The 19,043-nt window shown below is 41.6% G+C and overlaps 2 protein-coding genes across 2 annotated transcripts; one reads left to right on the forward strand and one right to left on the reverse strand.

The window, feature by feature from the left end:
* The first annotated feature begins 7,461 nt into the window (after window positions 1-7,461).
* LOC115057926 (insulin-like growth factor-binding protein 3) lies at window positions 7,462-11,440 on the forward strand. The gene is made up of 4 exons (XM_029525183.1): window positions 7,462-7,907; window positions 8,484-8,734; window positions 9,464-9,583; window positions 11,315-11,440. Exons 1-4 carry the CDS (start codon window positions 7,517-7,519, stop codon window positions 11,438-11,440), a joined length of 888 nt encoding a protein of 295 aa, XP_029381043.1. The 5' UTR covers window positions 7,462-7,516.
* A 1,894-nt stretch (window positions 11,441-13,334) lies between these two features.
* LOC115057831 (insulin-like growth factor-binding protein 1) lies at window positions 13,335-14,497 on the reverse strand. Its single transcript, XM_029525051.1, has 4 exons — window positions 14,152-14,497; window positions 13,846-13,988; window positions 13,554-13,682; window positions 13,335-13,460 (listed from the first exon to the last, which is right to left on the reverse strand). Exons 1-4 carry the CDS (start codon window positions 14,495-14,497, stop codon window positions 13,335-13,337), a joined length of 744 nt encoding a protein of 247 aa, XP_029380911.1.
* Window positions 14,498-19,043: the final 4,546 nt, after the last annotated feature.

A 19,043-nucleotide genomic window follows, 5' to 3' on the forward strand; every position in this document is an offset into this window, starting at 1 on the left:
CTTTGCAGGGGCATATGGCCACAAACAGCACTGCAGTGTGTCAGTATCAGGAATAAATCAGCAGACACCAATTTGTGTATTTAATTTGCCTTTTAAAGAAAACACTAGCTGCTATATTGAGAAAAACATCGCACAGGTGTTAGGGAAGTGAGAATGCTCAGTGTTGTAATTGCTAAAATAAATGTAACATCTGTCTGTGACATATACAACAAATACTTGCTCTGGGATGCAGAAAATGTCAGCGGTGTTTGGTGACATTGTGTAAGACATGATGACAAAAAAAAAATAATCCTTTCGACAGTTTTTGTGTTGTGCAGCCGTTTGATAAAGAGAGGGACCTACCACCACAATAAAGCTCTGTTGATATTCCTACATTCATTATGTACACACTTGTTATTTTATTAATTCATGACCTATTATCTGTACCTCATACGTATCTCATACAATACTGGGCCTCTGTTTATAACATGCTACATGTGAACAGCTTATGTGTATATTGACATTGCATTTTTTTGATGTTTTCTGTAAATAAATGGAAGGAAACATGTATGTCATCTCGGCGATTCATTAACTCTTTGAATTAAAACGCTGACCTGGACGGTTGCTTTTGTTATCTGTTGCTTTTTGGTTGTTAAAAATTAGATTTTTTCTTTTCATACTCTCTCTCACAGCAAATGTAGTTATCATCTGTATCAGCTCTTCATTGAAGTCTAATATGACTTCATCTTTCTATCTTATGGATAGATTACATTAATTATTTTTAAAGTCTCCACCACTGTTTTAAATGAAAAGGTCTCGGTTGTTTTACAACGTGGGTTCAGAGTGACTAACCACCCAGTACACCCTCAACAGCTTTAGTATTAATTCCAGGATGGTTTCTAACTGTAGTTTCTTCCAGCTGTAGTTTTAATCCCACAACACAAAACAGAATGTGAAAAGATTAGGAAGGTCATGACATGACTGCTCAGTCAGTAGTGAGGAGATCCTGCTGGAAACATACTTACTGGAACTGCAGGGAAAGGAAATGGCTTCATTTCAGTTTGCCACCAGCAGAGGACACCAACAACATAAAACGTTTGGTCTGTGTATGAGTGGATCAGTTTTGTGACGTGGCTTATTTCCCCAGTCAAAATTATTTTAGCTAAACGCTTAAAGTTATAAATAGTTATTGTGAATCGACCACTACTGCATTTAATAAGACCCATGCACTACTACTCTATCTGTGACTTCTTATTTCTGCACACATGGACATATCCAGCACACAAATGTCCGCTGTCTCATTTGAGCTGACATGAAAGAGAACTGAACCTCCGCACAAGCCAGGGCAGGTTACTCTAATGGCACTGAAAGGGAATAAAATTGCAGAGTCGACCCAGGGAGGGAGGAAAGGTATAATGGGTTAGACCCCCCCCCCCTCACACACACACACACACACACACACACACACACACACCTCCCACCTCACCACTGTCCCTCTGCAGGTGGTGAAAGTGAAGAATTCCCGGGGAGGGCAGGAAGGAAGCAAAGGCCCAGGTGTGGTGACTGCAGAGAGCCCAGAGTCTTCCTCTGTTATTTAGTGTGAAGTGGCCTCGAAATAAATGAAACTGGGGAAAGTCCAGAGAAGCTGGCAACAATATTAGACTACAGAGGAACCTGTCAGCAAAGACAATATTTCATACAGGTAATAACAGTGTGTGAGAGCATGAGAGAGCTGGCCTAGTTGGAAACTGTAATAATTCCCCATAGAGCTTGATTTATGTCTTAATATTTATTATTACCAAGCTTATTAATGATAAAGGAGAATAACAGGCAAAGCAGACAAGACATTGCCCGAGAGCAAAACTAGATTCATTTCCCATCACTACTGATGAGCTTCTGTAATGTAATCACTGCGATTGTGCTGACATTCCTGACCTGAGCAAGACACTGAGTAAGCCTGCCACATACAGAATAATATGCCTGTCTCAACAAATACAGGTTTTCCAATAAATTCTACAGATTTACACCTATTTCCTTTATCAAACTGAAGCCCATCAAGTTTTATTTTGCAGATAATAAGGTGAAAGGCCCCACTTATCGGGCTGACAGGACTCATTCTCATTCCTCGGGTACCCCCAGCTCGGCTGCATTTTTACGAGCACTTAATTAGAGGGGCAGGGCTCATCTCTTTCCTCTGAGGCAGAACAAAGGCTAGGGAGCAAAAATAGAAAGTGCATTCTGGGATGGCTGCACAATTTGAGGCCCCTGTTTGGCTTTCAGCAGATGCTGAAAGAATTTTCATGTCGGGCCAGTTTCTCGACCTGGCTGTGGGGACAAGACAAAGAGTGGGGGAACGAATATAGTAGAGCAAAAAGTACAACAAAATAATATCGTGAGCACAAAGAATCCAAGGAGTGTGTGGAATGTATGCATGAACGTTATGTTTGTTTGTGTGTGTGTGTATATGTGTATAGAGCAAACTCCGAGACACAGGCCAGGAATAGTCACACCACACACAGACAGTTCAGGTCAGCTCAAAATGATGAATTATAGAGAAAAAATGTGACACTTATTACAGATAATGTGTATAACTTATATTTTGCTCCAGAACCATTAAAAAACATTCACGCAAATTCTAAACTCTGCAATTTTCAAAATTGGTCTCTAATTGGAGGCTATTGTTGTGCTATTGTGTCATGGTTGCATTTAAGTGTTACCTATTAAGTCATAGAGCTGGGGGAGGGGTGGGGGAGGGGGGGATTGGTCATGTTCAATGATGCTGAAGTGGAAACAACAAGCATCAGTCTGTCCCTGTGAAACTGTGACATTTTGGTTTGAGATAAGGTGTAAAAGATGGTGATGAGGGGGTGGGGGGGGGTTGACAGACAAAGCCCAACAGCCATATGAAAATATAGGTACCACAGAGACTTTGTTTTTTTTGTTTGTTTGTGTTGTCTACAGTAGATTGGGCTATATTTGCCAATTGTGTGGCATAAGTTCACTATTTCCACACTCAATCACAGCACAAGACGTTAAAGTAAAACAACAGACTCAGCATTGGTCAGACACTGTCCTGTGCAGCTAGTCCATTATAACTGGTAGTTCATTTACTGCTGTGACCAAAAATATTCTTATGCACAACATCAAAACTCATTTTTTAAATTTGCAGTCCCATTTGACTTCATATTTCCTCCCAGATATAAAAATGTGGATATGTACTGCAATAAATTGCGGTACAAGTACGCCTGTGGGAATCACTGTACCGAAGAGTGAAAGAAGATGAAGTTGTGTGATCATGACAATTTTCCACTTTCTTAAACCAGCAGGGAAGCAGTGAAAATCCCTGACATCAATAAAAATGAAAGCTCTGCATGCAACTAAATTGCTTTTATGTTTCTTCCATCCCTTTGGCTTCACATGGCCAAAAATAAGATAGAGTAGAAATAAGATGAACATTAATAATTTCATATAATTGCTTTAAAGTGGAGAATAAGTAGAGATAAAATAAAACATGGTTTAAATAACAGGAAAAATCTAAAAGTAATTCCACTTGCATACCAATCTTACAGGGAGTAAATTAGATTAGGTTTCCACAGTTGGCTGAACCTGTCAGAGACAGCTACAGCTTTTTACACGGACTGTGATAACGCTCTGTCTTTTCTCTCCATTCCTGCACCACACCGCATCTAGAAACCACAGACCACCAGCACTTATAAAATAAATGGAGCATTGTAGGGCCTGCATCTGCAAGGGATATTTCCTCCTCCACTGTAATTTCATCTTTGTTTTTACGATGAGTGATGGCGAGTTGGTGGCAGCGAGAAAATGAGACGTGACTGAGCAGGAATAAATTGCATACATTGTTGTTTGTTTCATTTGGATTTAAATTGTTTGTCACCATTGTTGTGTGTTAAAAACACATGGTATTATGAAGAATGTATGAAAATGTGGCTTGCAGCCAATAAGAGACAATTTAGAGCCCCTCCCTTGAAATCTATTTATTAGAGTTATTAAATAACAAAGCAGGAGAACAGTGTGAACAACTTAGACCAAGGAGAAGGAGAATTGGTATGTTTTGGACATGTATATGTGTATAAATGAAAGCTCAAATAACATTTATGTATAAACGGGGGAAATACAGACATAGGATGTGATGCTGTCTGGGCTGGTCATTGGGGGGGGTGTTCAGGGCCCAAAGTGAGCGGCGCCACTCTCAGCCCACTTCCGAGCTCTCTGCAATCCGTCAGACTGAGTGCTGAGAGCTCCGCGCTCTCTGTCCTCCACTTCGCTCAGGCTTAATTACAGCCTTGGACTGCCTCGGGGGTGGGGTGGGGGGGCCAAGCCTCCAGACTTGGGGACCATGGCAGCTCCACGAGTAGATCACTCCAAAAAAATTATTAGCCAACCCTGGAATAAGAAGAAAGTTGGCCTTTGACCTTTTGGCTTATTTATTTTGTTCACCATTCAAACCACATCAAATAATTGGATAGTTGTCAAAGGTCTGCATGGGTGCCCATAACAGCAGAATCAAAGGCAAGAGATGACCGTATTAATCATAATGGGCCCTTTTAGTCCAATTCATATGTGATGAGATCTTGCTTGAAAAACTCTCAGACTAGAGCAATTATACAAGAGACGGTCATGAGATGGGACCAAAAAGAATAACAGTGACCGTACCAGACTTATCATGTGATCTGCAGCATTCTCATTCCCAAACAGTCACACCCCTCCTCTTTTACTTTAACACACTTCCTCTATGTACAAGCACACACACACACACACTCAGACATGCTCTACCTCAGACCTCCAGCTGATTAAACTATGTGCTTTTCAATCTGTGAGATTACGTGTTTGCTGTAGATTCTTTTGCTTGTCTTCATCACTACAATAACACCATCCTCTGTATCTCTGCTCTGCGCTCAGACAGAATCACAGCAACAGAGCCAGAAGAGGAGGAGCTGCCAAAAGACGCACTATTACATATGGCATGCATCAAAAACACAATGGAGTTACTTTTTTCAGTGAATGGAATGCTAATGGGGGATTTTGATCCTCCACCAGTAATGTAAATTTTTCTTTTCCTTAAGCATCAACTCCAGAAAATAGTTGGAGTGTCTGTGTTACGATGTTAAAAACAGGGCAGAAATACAATAATAAAACAGCACTATAAACATAATTGCTCATAGCTAATCAGAGAGATGATGTTTGGGTTTTGTAAAATTAACAATTAAACTGAGTTAGTTGCTAGTTTATATCTAAGGGCTTCCCTGCCCTAAGGTACAATGAGCAACATCCTGGCTGCTGGGGCCTCAGAAGGCCACTCTCAGAGCCTCGAGCCAGAGTGTCTGATTCGTCCAAATCACCTTAAAAGGGTGGAAAATTGCTGCAGATTAGGATTTGACAGGCAGTTGTGGTTGGCCGGTGTAGCCTCTGACAGCAGGTTATGTTAAACACATGTACAGTAATATCCTGTGTGCAAACGTGCATTCTTCACACTCCCTCTTTATTGAGTGGCTGCTCTGCGGGACAGCATTCCTTCAGTACATTGCTCCCTGTGCCCGACGTTCCGCTCTGCTATGCTGAATATGCGCAGCTGGTTGAGAGACCCCCTTCTAAAAAATCTGAGCAGAGGAGAGGGAGGAAAAATCAGCAGGCTTTTTCTTTTTTTTTCAGCATATGAAACAAATGTTTTGCATTCCTCCAAGCACTGCTCTGCTGTAGACCTGTCTGTTAACAGGCCGCAGTACGCCAGGGCTTGTTGGCAAATGATTTGACTTTGCCTTCCAAAAAATTTCAAAAGCACAGAGGAACTGTACACATCGCCTCTCCTGCTGTTATTCTTCTCAGGTATTTCGGACGTTCCATGCTGGTGTATTCCCTCTCTCATCTGCAAGCAATTAATAGTGGACCTAAAAATGTTACAGATGTATCTACTCAGGAATTTTCTCACTTACACGTGTGGTATGTGTCCTTATTTTAAGATCTGCTTTGTAGCGCTGAGAAATGACCAGAACAGGCCCAACTATGTCACACATGCTAACAAGTTCGGAGACCACTGCTTCAGTCTATGTGCAAGGAACAGGTATATGAGATGCGTTCTTATGGGCAGGTCAACTTGTAGGTGCTGTTTTTCTGTCTTTTTTCTTGTTATGAAAAGTGACTGTGTGGACAGATGGCAGAATATCTTGTGACTCAATTACGTTTTGGTTTCTGATGTGAAACCTGGCAGAATAAAATAAGGTCGCTTGGATCTTCCTCAGAGCATTGCACCAAGTGTCATGTCAGCACACAAGGTCATTTCAATGGTACTAAATGATCGTATGCAGCCATTAGTACAGAAGAACAAGACTTTCAAGATCAAGATCATAAACAAAGGAAATGTAGAACATATAACAGTTTATACAGTAGTGTGTAGAATAGTAATAGTAACTAATTATGTCTTATTATAAAGTGTTATAAAGATTTTATATTAAAACTACTGATTATTTGGGGTGATACAAACTATATTGTTATTATTGTATTTAATAGAAACAGGATGGAATTCATGGAAATACACTTCTGGTTTGTTCAATTTTAAAATTCACCATATTCAACAAGATCATCCTTATTTTTGTATGGAAAATACTTCTCTGAAGTGTGTCTGAATTGTTTCAGTTAATAAGAAAATCAGTGTAATGTGGCAGAGCATTTACTCTGGTACACATTTGTGATATCTGTTGCCTTGTGCTGTTTAAACTTCTAAGTTGTGTTCATTCTTTATACTGTTTTGAAAGTTTAAAATAACCGTCTTATGTATGTGTTGGTCACAGTTTATGTGCTTAAACCATAGCAGGTCATGCAGGGTCATTTGCAGAAGCCACTGGGTCTAAGAGCAGCGTGCACACACACACACACACATAGTACATAAGCACACCTAACACTGGACACACACAAAGAAAAAAACATAATACAGTAATCAAGTCTCCATAGTTCAGTGCAAGTGTTTCTCAACCGTTGAAAATATGAGATAAATGCATGTTGGCGCCCTCTATGAATGAGTCCCTGTATCACTGATGCTCCGCTTTACTGCGTGTGGGCTCCTCACACTGAGATCTGATCCACATGAAGTCATTTCTCTGAGTATTTTCCACGGGTTGCATAATCATTTCCTCTAATGTGACTAACATGACATGAACAAATGTATGTCAAATATCCAGACGTGCGCTTGGATCACTCAGCTACGGTGAAAGGGAAAAGCAAACTGTCTAATCTTTTTGGATGGATTTTTTTAAAAATCACATGTACGCCATTTAAAATAAATCCTAAAGAGCCCGCTGCTGTAAATCAGCGGTCGGTGTATCGGCCCAAAGCTTTAGAGGGAATAACTGAGTCGAGACGAGCCATGAAGGGACCACAAGCCATTCGGGGGTGTGACTACAGTCACTGGGGTCTATATATTGAGATGTTTTGTCCGGCGGCTTTATGTGAATGGGAGAGAAGCAGCCTGGAGGAAAGTCACCGCAGCAGGACAGTGCGCCTCCTCTCTCTGACACCATTTATGCTCCCGGACGCCGCAATGGACTCCCGCTTTCGCGCACTTTGCATGACTTTCGTCCTGGCCTCGTTCGGCCGCAGGTCAGGTGCTGTCGGGCCGGTGATCAAATGCGAGCCGTGTGACGTCGGAGCGCGGCTTTTGTGCAAACCTTTGCCCAAGGACTGCGCCGAGAAGGTCCGAGAGCCGGGCTGCGGCTGCTGCATGACCTGCGCGCTGAGCTTCGGCCAGCCGTGCGGCGTGTACACCGGAAGATGCGGCTCCGGACTGAGCTGTCAGCATCAGCCCGGAGAGACGAAGCCTCTGCAGGCTCTGCTGGAGGGTCGGGGCATCTGTGCAAACGCTACAAACAGGAGAGCTGCAGCGAGACCGACCCCTCCGGTCAACGAGCTGCCAGGTAAAGCTGCATGAACAGGACGCCGGTCACTGGACGTTCATGTGCAATGACATACAACTTAACGAGTTTTATTCATCACCCTCCTGGATCCGAAAGGTGTTGAAGAAGTTGATCAGATGCAGAGGTGTAGTTTGAGATGACTCATATCAACTATGGAAAGAGAATGAAGAACAAGTGGAAGATTATTTCAGAAAAACTTTTTCATTCATAATAAAGATTGTGCACGAAAAAAAAAAAAAAAAAAGCTCAGCTCATAATCAGAACAGATAGATGAAACTTAGCACTGTTGATGTTTAGGGTCCTGCCATGACTTAGTTTAATATTTAAAAACAAACTAGATCAATTTGAGACAGAAATATGTTTTTAATGTGAAGTTGGTCTTGATGTGTATTTCTGCCAAAACTTAAAAGGAAAAGCTTCTTAAAAATGGTATCTCTCACATTGCTCAAAGTGATCTCCAGCTTGAAAAGTTAAACATGTTTGAATCAAGATGAAAAATCCGCTCCTCAAATGGAATATTATATATCCAACTGTACTGTTTTGTGAATAAACACACGTTTTTCTTCAAACTTCCAGCAGAAAATATTGACACTCAGGATGAAGAGCGAAATTCCACCGGCTCTGCCCTTCAGATCTCGTACAGCACCCACAGACCCATGGGATCCCTGAGACCTCCGCTTCACCCTCTCTTCCCCTCCACCAAGTCCGAAGTCCTGAGACGGGAGCAGCAGAAGCGAACCCAGAGCTTTAAAATGGAAGAGCTCCCGGGACCACTCATCACAGACCAACAAAACTTCTCTCTAGAGACCAAACAGGAGTCTGAGTATGTAAGTACCACAACCAATATTTTTATGCCTTCGGAGCACAGTGGAGGAATGTTTTTCTCCTCTTCCTCTGTGTTTTGGTGTTTTTCTCCCCCTGCGGGTGATGAAATGCTTTTGGTAGCAGTGCTGATGGTTGGCAGGCATCGTCGTGAGCAATAGAATGGCATGGCAGCGAGCGGGTACGATGGCCCTGCGGCTGACCTGGGTCAGGCGGTTGTTTGGCCACAAGGCGTCCGCGTGCCGGGTGTACTGAGAGCCAGCAAATGATGGATTGGCCTATGTGAGTGCCTGTTGGGAAGCCCTGCTGCTATTTTGATCTCTTTGGACAGAGAAGTGAGCACACATTAGTAATGGGCTTTGACTGCCTGCTTTGATTAGTGACTGGAGCACTTGGACTTGAGTCCAAGCTTTCTAGCTCCATCTTTGAGCTCTTTGAATTCACTTTATTCCCCATCCTTTGTGTAAAGTGTAAGAGGTTTAAGCGGCTTGGGCAAACTGTTAAGCTCTTACAAATCGGTCCGATGAATTCAAGTCTCATCCGCCACCATTGTTTCGGTATTACAGCCAGAGTAATGTGTGATTCAGTGTGAGCCAGCTTTGTTCGTGTCTTTATGTGGAAACCCGTTTTTTGTCAAAATCTCACCCCTAAAGGAAATCTGAACGCAGCTGATGCAGCATTTTCAGATTTCTCGAAGTGCTTCAGTAACCACTCATGTGTTTCCTCACCTGTAGGGTCCCTGTCGGAGAGAGATCGAGAGCATTCTCAGCAGCCTGAAGATTACAGACATTCTCAACCCCAGAGGTTTCCGCATACCAAACTGTGACAAGAAGGGCTTCTATAAGAAAAAGCAGGTAACACGGCACATTCAAAGTGACATTTGATATTGATCACAGGCTGAATATGGATTTTTGCATCAGGGGCCCCAAATGAGTTAAAGTTGCAATTTGAACTTGTTTATTGCTTTTCAATGCTGCTGCTGCTGCAAAAAACAAAAAAACCTTTTACAGGCGACATTAATCAAGATTCATTGCTGAAATGTAGTGACTCAAACTATAGTTCTCCTGCAGCCTAGTTACAGATTTTTAGCTGTCCCCTTGTATTCATTGGTAGTTATTAGAGCCTCATCATTGCACCACCACACCAGTGAGGTAGACCCGAGCCACTGACTCTGGAGACAGAAACCACAGGGGCCAAACCCCATTGGGGTTGACGGCTGGGACGATGGCCGTTTAACGGGAACCCTCCCAGGGAGACAGACGTCAAGGTGGCCACCAGCACCCGATGCGCTCGCCCCATAATTGCTGGACTTTTGAGAAGCAGGCACAGAAATAGAGCTGCAGCCATCCCCACGCTTACATGGTTCACCCACGATCGGGTTGTAATAAATGAGTGGTTCTGACGCATTCATATGGAGGCACTTAGGGCTCCTGCGCCACTGCATGACAGAGGCAGCTTTTCTTATTACATAGCAATCCCTCCTGCTTAATGGAAGTGTTCTCTTTGACCTGCAATCATCTCATAACCAGCCTCACAACGCCAGGCTCATTGTCTTTGTTTATGTAGAATGGGCCTAGTGTACCGTGCTGAGCCCTCAGGCGTTGAAGGAGTGGCAGACATTTCATGTTGGTCAGTTTAATTTGGACATTTGCTTGATTTTAAGCAAAAACATGTCTTATTACTGCGCTTAATAACAGTGAATGTCTTTTTAAAGAAAAAAAAACATACTTACACACTTTTCTAGAGGATATGCTAAATTGGGCTTAAATTTTTGATTACCACATTAGTTTTCCTACCATACGGTTTTGTTAAACTTTTTCATCTATTATGGAACATTTTTGTCCTCACAGAATGCAGCGAAGATAAGACATCAGTTTTTAAAATTCAACACATAACGCCACCGCTTTCTCTGCAACAGTGGTCTCAGACCGGGAGGGTCCTGCTCAACTCAAACCCAGACCTGAAATATTGAACTAAATAAGGATGCCACCCCCCCACTGCACCCCGCCCCCGCCATCACCACCACCCTGATCAGCTCTGACTCTGTATAGCGGTAGCACAGTTGCTCTAGCCCTTGAAATGAATGGCTGCATGTTTTACTAGAGCGGAGGTTGACCTTTAGTAAAATTGGCAGTAAAATAACAGCCCTTGGGTAGCTCCACAGACTCTGTAAGTCATTTGTAGTACCCATAATTTGGAGCTGTGGGGTATAATCAGCAACAGATGATTCGTACTGGCCACCAGCTTCTGAAAATAGATCTTGGTTCTCAGTTGTTCACAAACGGGACTAAGCAAATATTTTACCAGGTTTCTGTTTACCTTAAAGGTCTCTATATGTGTGTGCAACAGGAGGTAGACCATAAAAGCAGCTCAAAATACCACAGCGTGTTGGATGGCCAAGGCTGCGTCGACTCAGCACAATCTGACCATTAATACCTCTTAACTATTGCTGTTCTACTTCATTGAGTAAAGTGGCTTGTTACCCATAATGCTGCATATTCAACTGGCTTTACACAATTTGCAGCCCCCCGCCTCCTTCTATTTCTCTTTCCCCCCTTTCACCTTCTCCCTTCCTTCACTTTCAGTGCCGTCCATCCAAAGGCAGAAAGCGCGGCTACTGTTGGTGTGTGGACAAATATGGGCAGCCTTTGCCAGGTTTTGATGGGAAGGAGCGAGGAGACGCCCAGTACTACAACTCTGAGAGCCAATAGGACCAGAGCAGGATGGAGGGAGGGAGGGTGGGAGTGAGAGCAAGAAGAATTGTAAACAAATGGAGACACTGAGGATATTGGGAGAGAGGTCAAGAGATGGCTCGACCGATATGTGGATGTTTGCTATTTCTATCTGTTGCCTGTGGGACCTTTTTCTGAGGCAGTTCAAGGGGAACAGAGGAAGAGTACCAGGAGGGAAAAAAAAGCCTCCGCGTGTCAGATAGAGTCTGTAATTTTCTGCGACGGATGGATCTTTTATAAGCTGTTTGTCATTCACCCAACCTGGACAGCTTCTGACAGAAGGATACACTTCAAGAAATCATCTGAGGCCTCATTCTAATCACAAGATACAGAGACATTAACTCGTACATGTCACAAACGATGTCGAGCGTGCTCTTCATTTACGCACAATTGAGTGGCATTGCACATGTGTACGTGCGTGTGATGTGTAATCATAATTTGTGTTTGACGATTTTTTATAAAGAAATTGTGAGTTGTCATGACAACCATACGATGTATGTCCGAATATGTCTCAGAGTAAGCATGCCGTGCCTTACTATGAACTCCTGTCTTATGAATTCCACTTTTTCAAGTTGCTTCCTGTGCAGCTCAAACACTACAGTGCGTAAAGTTTTTTACGCTGGATGTCAAGCCACAGAGAGAAAGATGGAGGTTTGTTATCTGTACAGTGGTTCTTACTGTTTTGTCACTTTACATAAGCTGAATTTTCTGGGATAAAGGCCACAAACCATTATCTCTGATCTCTGTGTAGCCAGTGATAATTTCATCACTTGCCTTGGTTTAAGTAAATATGCTGTTTGCATGTACAATGCAACCTTCAGAGGACTATTTTTACTTAATAAAGGCAGTATAAAATGACCCAGGTATTTCATCTTTGGAGTATGAATGAGCCAAATGGGGGGGACCATACGTTAAAACATGACAAATCCATCCATCATGATGAAACAATATTTATTTAGATGCACATTGATGAAATTACATGACTCAAAACTGATAATGGAATAGCAGCATTCCTGGTAAATAACATTCACAAAAAAATTTGCTCCACTGCACCTCAACAATTAAAAAAAAAGAAAAAAGAAAAAAGAATCATAAATACTAGAATAGAAAATAAAATAGGCCAAAAAAAAAATAAAAATAAAAAAAAGCGCACATATTCCTCTAAACAAATACAAAAGGTGAGAAATGTGCAGCTGAGAAGAGCCCTCAGCAACCCTCTGCTAAACCAATGGACCTGCAGAGACTAGTAGAGGTAGACAAATGCAGAAGAACCCATCCTAAACCTCACGGTGGTTTGGATGAGCCCTGATATGTTTGTGCTTGGCCACTGTGGACATACTTGTGGCATTTTAAGTATTTCCCCCACCAATACCCATTGAGGAAACGCCAATGGAGATACATTCAGACAATGTCAACACGTTGAATGAATGAGCAGCTGTGTTGTTTCTTGCCATGCACAGCTTCAATTTTGAATGAATGAATGAAAAAAAAAAAAAAAATCTGATCCTGAAAACTCTGAAATGGTCTTAGCATAGCGGTGGACCTGTGGTTTTGAGCAATGGAGTTATTTAGTCAGAAACACAAATGTATACAGTGTTGCCCTATTTACAATTGAAAAAGAAAACAAAAAACTGGCAAACATAAAAAATCTAAAAACGACAAATGGTTAATGTTTGGAAGAATATACAAGTAGCGAATAAATAAGTGTTAGTACATACAATACATTATGTAAATAAACTTATTAAGAAAAAGGAAGTCAATTCATCAGGTGATGACATCCAGACATTAAGTTAAGAAACGTGTTTGCTTTGTGTCTGTTCATGTATGCAGATGTGTGTGCGTGTCCGTCTATGTTTAGAAGCATGGCCATCCCTCAGTGTGTGAGTTCTTGATGACACTCTGCATCACCAAACAGGTCAGTTGATCCCGGGATCTTCTTCCCATTCCAGGGAGACACACACCAACAGCGAGCAGGTGGTCCAACCAAGGAGGACTCACACTAAAGGAGGGACAGAGATGGACATTAGTTTCTCATCTGCTAATTTCAGATTACTCTTTTTCTAGATAGTTTTGGATTTTTTGAAATTCCCACCTGTTTGGATTTGTAGAAGCCACCATTGTCACAGTTGGGGAGATAGAATGTCGTGAAACTGTCTCCTAATTTCTGCTGTGAGCTGGCTATCTGTTCCAGAGCACGGTGCAGTTCAATGTGACAGGGCCCCTGTGCAGAAAAAATTAAAAGGTGTCAGTGAGAACACAAACCAAAAAAAAACCCATCATATTTCCAATTAACTCAGGAGCCATGGTCCCCCTAAAACCAAGAGCTCCCTCTTGTGGGAGGAAGGTAAATGTTGAATTATCTACATTAGTCAAGTTTTCCTCACCTCTTGTACCAGTTTGCTTCTGATAGCGTTGACCTTCTCCGTGATGCTCTCGTGGCCCTCAGCAGCGTCCTGGTGGTCAAGGGGAAGGTTGAGACCCAGCAGGTAGTGCAGGGAGCTGGGGTCACTGGTTCCTTCAGTTTCTTCTGTGAAATAAATGTTTGGAAGTACTTTTTACCTAATGTGTTACAGATCCCAAACATGTCCCTTTGTACAAGGCATTCTGTGTTCAAAACGTAGCACGTTCTAACCATGACGGTGGGAAGGCTTGATAACAGAGAGAAGTAAACCTTGAAATATTTGGCTTACCTTTGACTCGGTCTTCAGTACAGACTCCCAGTCCCCTGGTCAGAGCGTAGAGAGGTCTGACCTCACCGGGCCTGGGAGTGCAGCGGAGGCCCTCCCCACAGTGGGCTGTGTGAACTCCACAGGACGCTCCTTTCTCCAGTGCGCAGGCCATGCAGCAACCACAGCCAGGTTCCCTCAACACCTGCTTACAGCCTGCCGGGATGGCAGGACAGTTGTTTCGTTTCTCCAGCGTGCAGGGGGCACAGCGAATAGGCTCTGGGCCGACCACAGGGGAAGACCTCGCCATGACTAAGAGAGCCATAGCCATTCCTGTCACAATTATGAGCTTCTCAGATAATCCAGGCATCTCAAATCTTCAGATAAATGCTGTGAGATTTTCCTTCAGGGCTTCTGTGAACTGTTCTGAAAGACTGCAGTTTTCCTTCTGAAACCATTTCTACAAACCAGCAGTATTTATCTGGAGATCCGGCCTCCACAGAAGTTAATGTTTGACACAGTGACCACGGATATAAAATAGTTATAGACAAAGCTGCTGTAAACGGTGGATGACTCTGCTTGACGTGCGTATATCCAGGTTCACATGGTCTACTGTCAATATTGACTTTGGAACATAAAGTGACATCAAAACAACCCTGTTTTTGGACTGCCAAATTACGCATCTTTATCTCTCCTCTTGAGTTTATGAAAAAGTGCATACTGCTTTTCAGAGGAATTAAAATCAAGCAGTAAAATAATAAAAACCCCACAATAAATAATCCTAGAAAATCCAAAGAGTTAAAGGCTACCAGATAATGACAAACCCGCTGACTGTTGTTGTCAACCACTTATTTTGTAAAGTAATGCTGACTGATATTGTGTTTTGACACAAAAACCCTATTTGTGCATGTAGTGTGTTTGGTGAAGGTTGCTCTTATCGGACAGATAGATAAACACGATCATTCTCCTTTAACGTTGCATAACCCCACCATTTCAGAACCCTCTGTCAGAATCACAACATGTTTGTCTGAGGAAAGACAGCAGCAACCGGTTGTTTCCTGAGTGTAGTATTTGTCATAACTAACTATGGCAAACGCCAAATACCTCACCACACTATCTGCGATGTACACAACAACACCACTCATGTTGTCAACTCCCCAAGCTTTCTTTTGTCAGACTTCAGAATGAACAGAAGTCCTGCCATCCATGGCATGTTGTAATCCATCCATCATAATGTGTCTACTAATAAAGATCGGGTTTTAATCAATTTTTCAAAAAAATTATTTTTACAAGTTCCCATGAATACAAAGCAAGTACAGTGGTATGATGTGATGGCAGTGAACACAGAGTTCGGGCTTATCGTACAATTCACTTACAGTATTGAAGTTTTTCTTCACTAAATGACAGAAACCAGACACTTGTAATACATTCTTTAAAAAAAAAAAAAATAATGTATAAGATGATACAGTTAGTTAATGAAGGACTTTACAGTGAAGCTACACATTAAACACTCCCACATAGCTTATGAAAATGAATATTATTGAAATGACATTTAACTACCAGCAAAGTGTTGAAGGCACGTACGGGATTAATAGTTGCTTTATGTCAGATAGAGAATTTACCAGAGAGAGAGAGGTAAAGCGCGCACACAACAAAACTTATGAATGAAAATGGGCTTTGCTGATTGGCAGGCCGACGCATGTTTTGCTTTTTTCTCTTTATTCAGTACTCACTAAGATCAATGTTTCCTGTGGTCAACATGCTCACCTCCTGAGGCCTGTCATGAATGTTACTCAACCACCAGTTGGTGGGTTGTTGCCTCTTCAATGTTGAGCATCAGGTTCACCACCCACTGAGGAAATGGCTCCTCCTTGAAATTTTTTTTTTTTTTTTTGCACAGATATTGGAGGACAAGAGAAAAAAAAACTATTAATTTGAATGGTTTCATCATCTTCACTTAAAATGGGCACTCACCTGCACTTGCCGCCGCTTGCGGTATTTCCTCTTTGTCATCATCGTCCTCCTCACCGGTGGTTTTGGCGGTGTGTAGCTTTGCCATTTGACCCTGGTAATCTTGGAAACAACAGCTCACTTCATGTATCACCCAACTTGTGTGTTGTCAATATTTAATGTGAGATATTTAATGAAGAACACTGACCTTTTCTCTCAGCTCTTCTGAAATTAAATACTGCTGCTTCTCATTTCTTAACTTTGGCTGCTCAGCTACATCATTGAAATCCACTGAGCTTTGGGGCCCCTGAACTAAACTCTTCCCCCTGTTGATTTGACATTTTCGTCTTGGTCTGCGAGCCCTCAGTGGTCCATCATCTTCTTCTTCTTCTATTTCTTCGCCTTCATCCTCTATCATTTCCTCCTCTGTGTCCAGTCCTGCCTCAGTCTGAACAAAGTCCTCACCTTCTCCAGTTTCACTTCCTCTGATTTCATCTTCCTGCTCCGACTCTTCCTGGATGGGCTCCAGATGCAGCTTCTGTTTGATCATTTAAGTCCACATTACATTGTGGAGAAGACACAGCATGTCATTTTGCTAATGTACTTGTAGGTTCTCTTAATTTTGACTTATTTCACACAAAAGTAAATAGAATTTGATTGAAACTTACATTTTGCAGCTGAATCTCCATATAGGATAGATTTCTGGTGTGATGAGATCGGGGAGTTTGCAGTCGCTGATTACTCACATCAGGTGTGGAGGCTTAATTGTAAACGGGAGACAGGTGATGACCCCCCTTAACACTTCCAAATTTAAGGGGGAAATTCAAGTTAAACAGATTTTTTGAGCTTCACCATCTTTAGAGATATAGATTTCAGGATATGTCAGCTCACTTATTCTAAACTTGTGTTTTGTTCCACATTTGACCTTCTCAAATATTTTTTTGAACAATTTACCTTATTGGGAATTTCACGGCCTGTTTTACTCATCATGACCTCTTTTAGCCTTGATGACACCAGGGGGAGGGTTGTTTGTGTGCCGTCATTTACCTTGGATTCCCTTGATTGCTTAATGTCAACTTTAGTTTGAAGTCAGGGGGGTTCGACAGTGACATTGATGACAACATCTCTCTTTTCTTTACCACATTCCTTAACTCTCCTGGAACACATCTACATTACTATTATGCAGCAAATTATGAATAACTAATTTTCTTTTGTGTTATTCCATAAAAAATAGTTATACAACATTAAGTTATCCTGGAAAATGGCTGAGCCGGGCCTTTGTTGACATAACTGTTATGCGAAGTGAACCTCAGACAAATTCTACGTGAAAATCGAGAAAACAGTTTTGGCCCCTGCCCTCTGTTTGTGACATGGTAGTGACGTTCATCTGGCTATGAGCTGTGGACAAACATCACTGAGTCATTGTTTGCTAAACTTTACTGTGTTGACTGAAATTTGTTATTTCAAGAGCCATAAAGTAACGTGAAGAAATAAAATTTTACAGAGTGGAAATAACAGGAAAGACTACCCATAAAAATGAGATGCCAGGCAGGGGGACAAGTTTTAAATATTGTGCTTGTGACAGTTCTCATATTGCTCTAAATTGGGTTTACAAAGCACTAAAAAGATCCTTATTCACGCTGCAAGCCTCAATTCTCCACAGAACTCTTTGACTCTACGGTACTTTTGTGAGTACTGGAGCCCAAAAAAAATTCAACATTCTGAATTATTTTGTGTTAACATTTTAACACTCACTCTTGTGATATTTTATACACCAATATTGTCTTTATTACAAAATATTCAATAACCCAACTTTACACTGTACAAGATACAACATAGTTTACAGCTTTTGGCTATTTACAAAAAGTATGATCTGCATATCAAAGTGAATATATCTGAAAAGGCAGGTTGCAATCACTTTAAGCTTAATGAGTAAGGCAAAAAACTTGAACCATGACATATTTACACTTTTGCAGATCAAGTAAAAGTTTTGTATGCTGATAGATACGATATCTGAAGATATCTGAAGCGCCCTCACATTTCTGAGACTGTATTTGAGAGACGTGCTAAAGCTCGTAGTTTGTGAGGAAAATGAAAATGTAGCTTCAATATTAGAGTACAGTGAAAAAATACATGAATCTACATTTGCAGAGGCTGTGAGTAAAGGACTATAGGTTGTGCATTTGTAAAGGATGTGTGCTCGTTTTGTGTGCTAAAGTCATGGATGTGCTTTCTCCTGGTGGCCTTCCTTGACTCCCTTGGGTGTCTGCTTGCATCATAGATGTGCATTAGTCCTCTGTGATTTATTTATCAGCGGTACTGATCCTCTGACTGCTCCTGTTTTGGCATCAACTAGTTTCCATAGCAGAATATATTCAGCTAGAAGAACTGCTCCTTAAGTTTACGCACCAGCTTCTTTCACTGACTTCTCCGGTGTCCTTTGGCTCACATGTTACATAATGCTAAACCATTGTGAATCAGTGTAAGAACATTCAGGAAACCTAATTAAACTGAAAAAAAGACACTTAAAGTCTATTAATGATGTCTGAAAGACTAGTATATGCCATGTAAGTCCAACCTACTGCCACATCATTTCTCCTCTCGTCTGGTCAGACAATATGCGGTAAAACTAAGGATCCATGGAAATCTCAATACTTTGGTTTCTTTCAACAGGAGTTACTATGGCTGTCAACTCTTAAAAATCATGCAATACTATCTGTAAATATATTTCAGAAAAAGCCTATTTTATCCAGTCAGCTCAATGTGAAAAAAAGTATTTTGTGCTGTTTTGTTACAATTCAGAGTTAACCATGCATGCATACACACACTCACAAGTATGCATGCTTACATGCCACCGAAAAACAAAAGAAAGAAAGAAAGAAAGAAAAGAAACACCATTTTACACTGAAAAATAATGCAATGTATCCTTGGCATAATCAGAAAGACAGTGCAAAAGCAATAGCATG

This window comes from Echeneis naucrates, chromosome 17 (assembly GCF_900963305.1).
Source record: "Echeneis naucrates chromosome 17, fEcheNa1.1, whole genome shotgun sequence".
Classification (NCBI taxonomy): Eukaryota; Metazoa; Chordata; class Actinopteri; order Carangiformes; family Echeneidae; genus Echeneis; species Echeneis naucrates.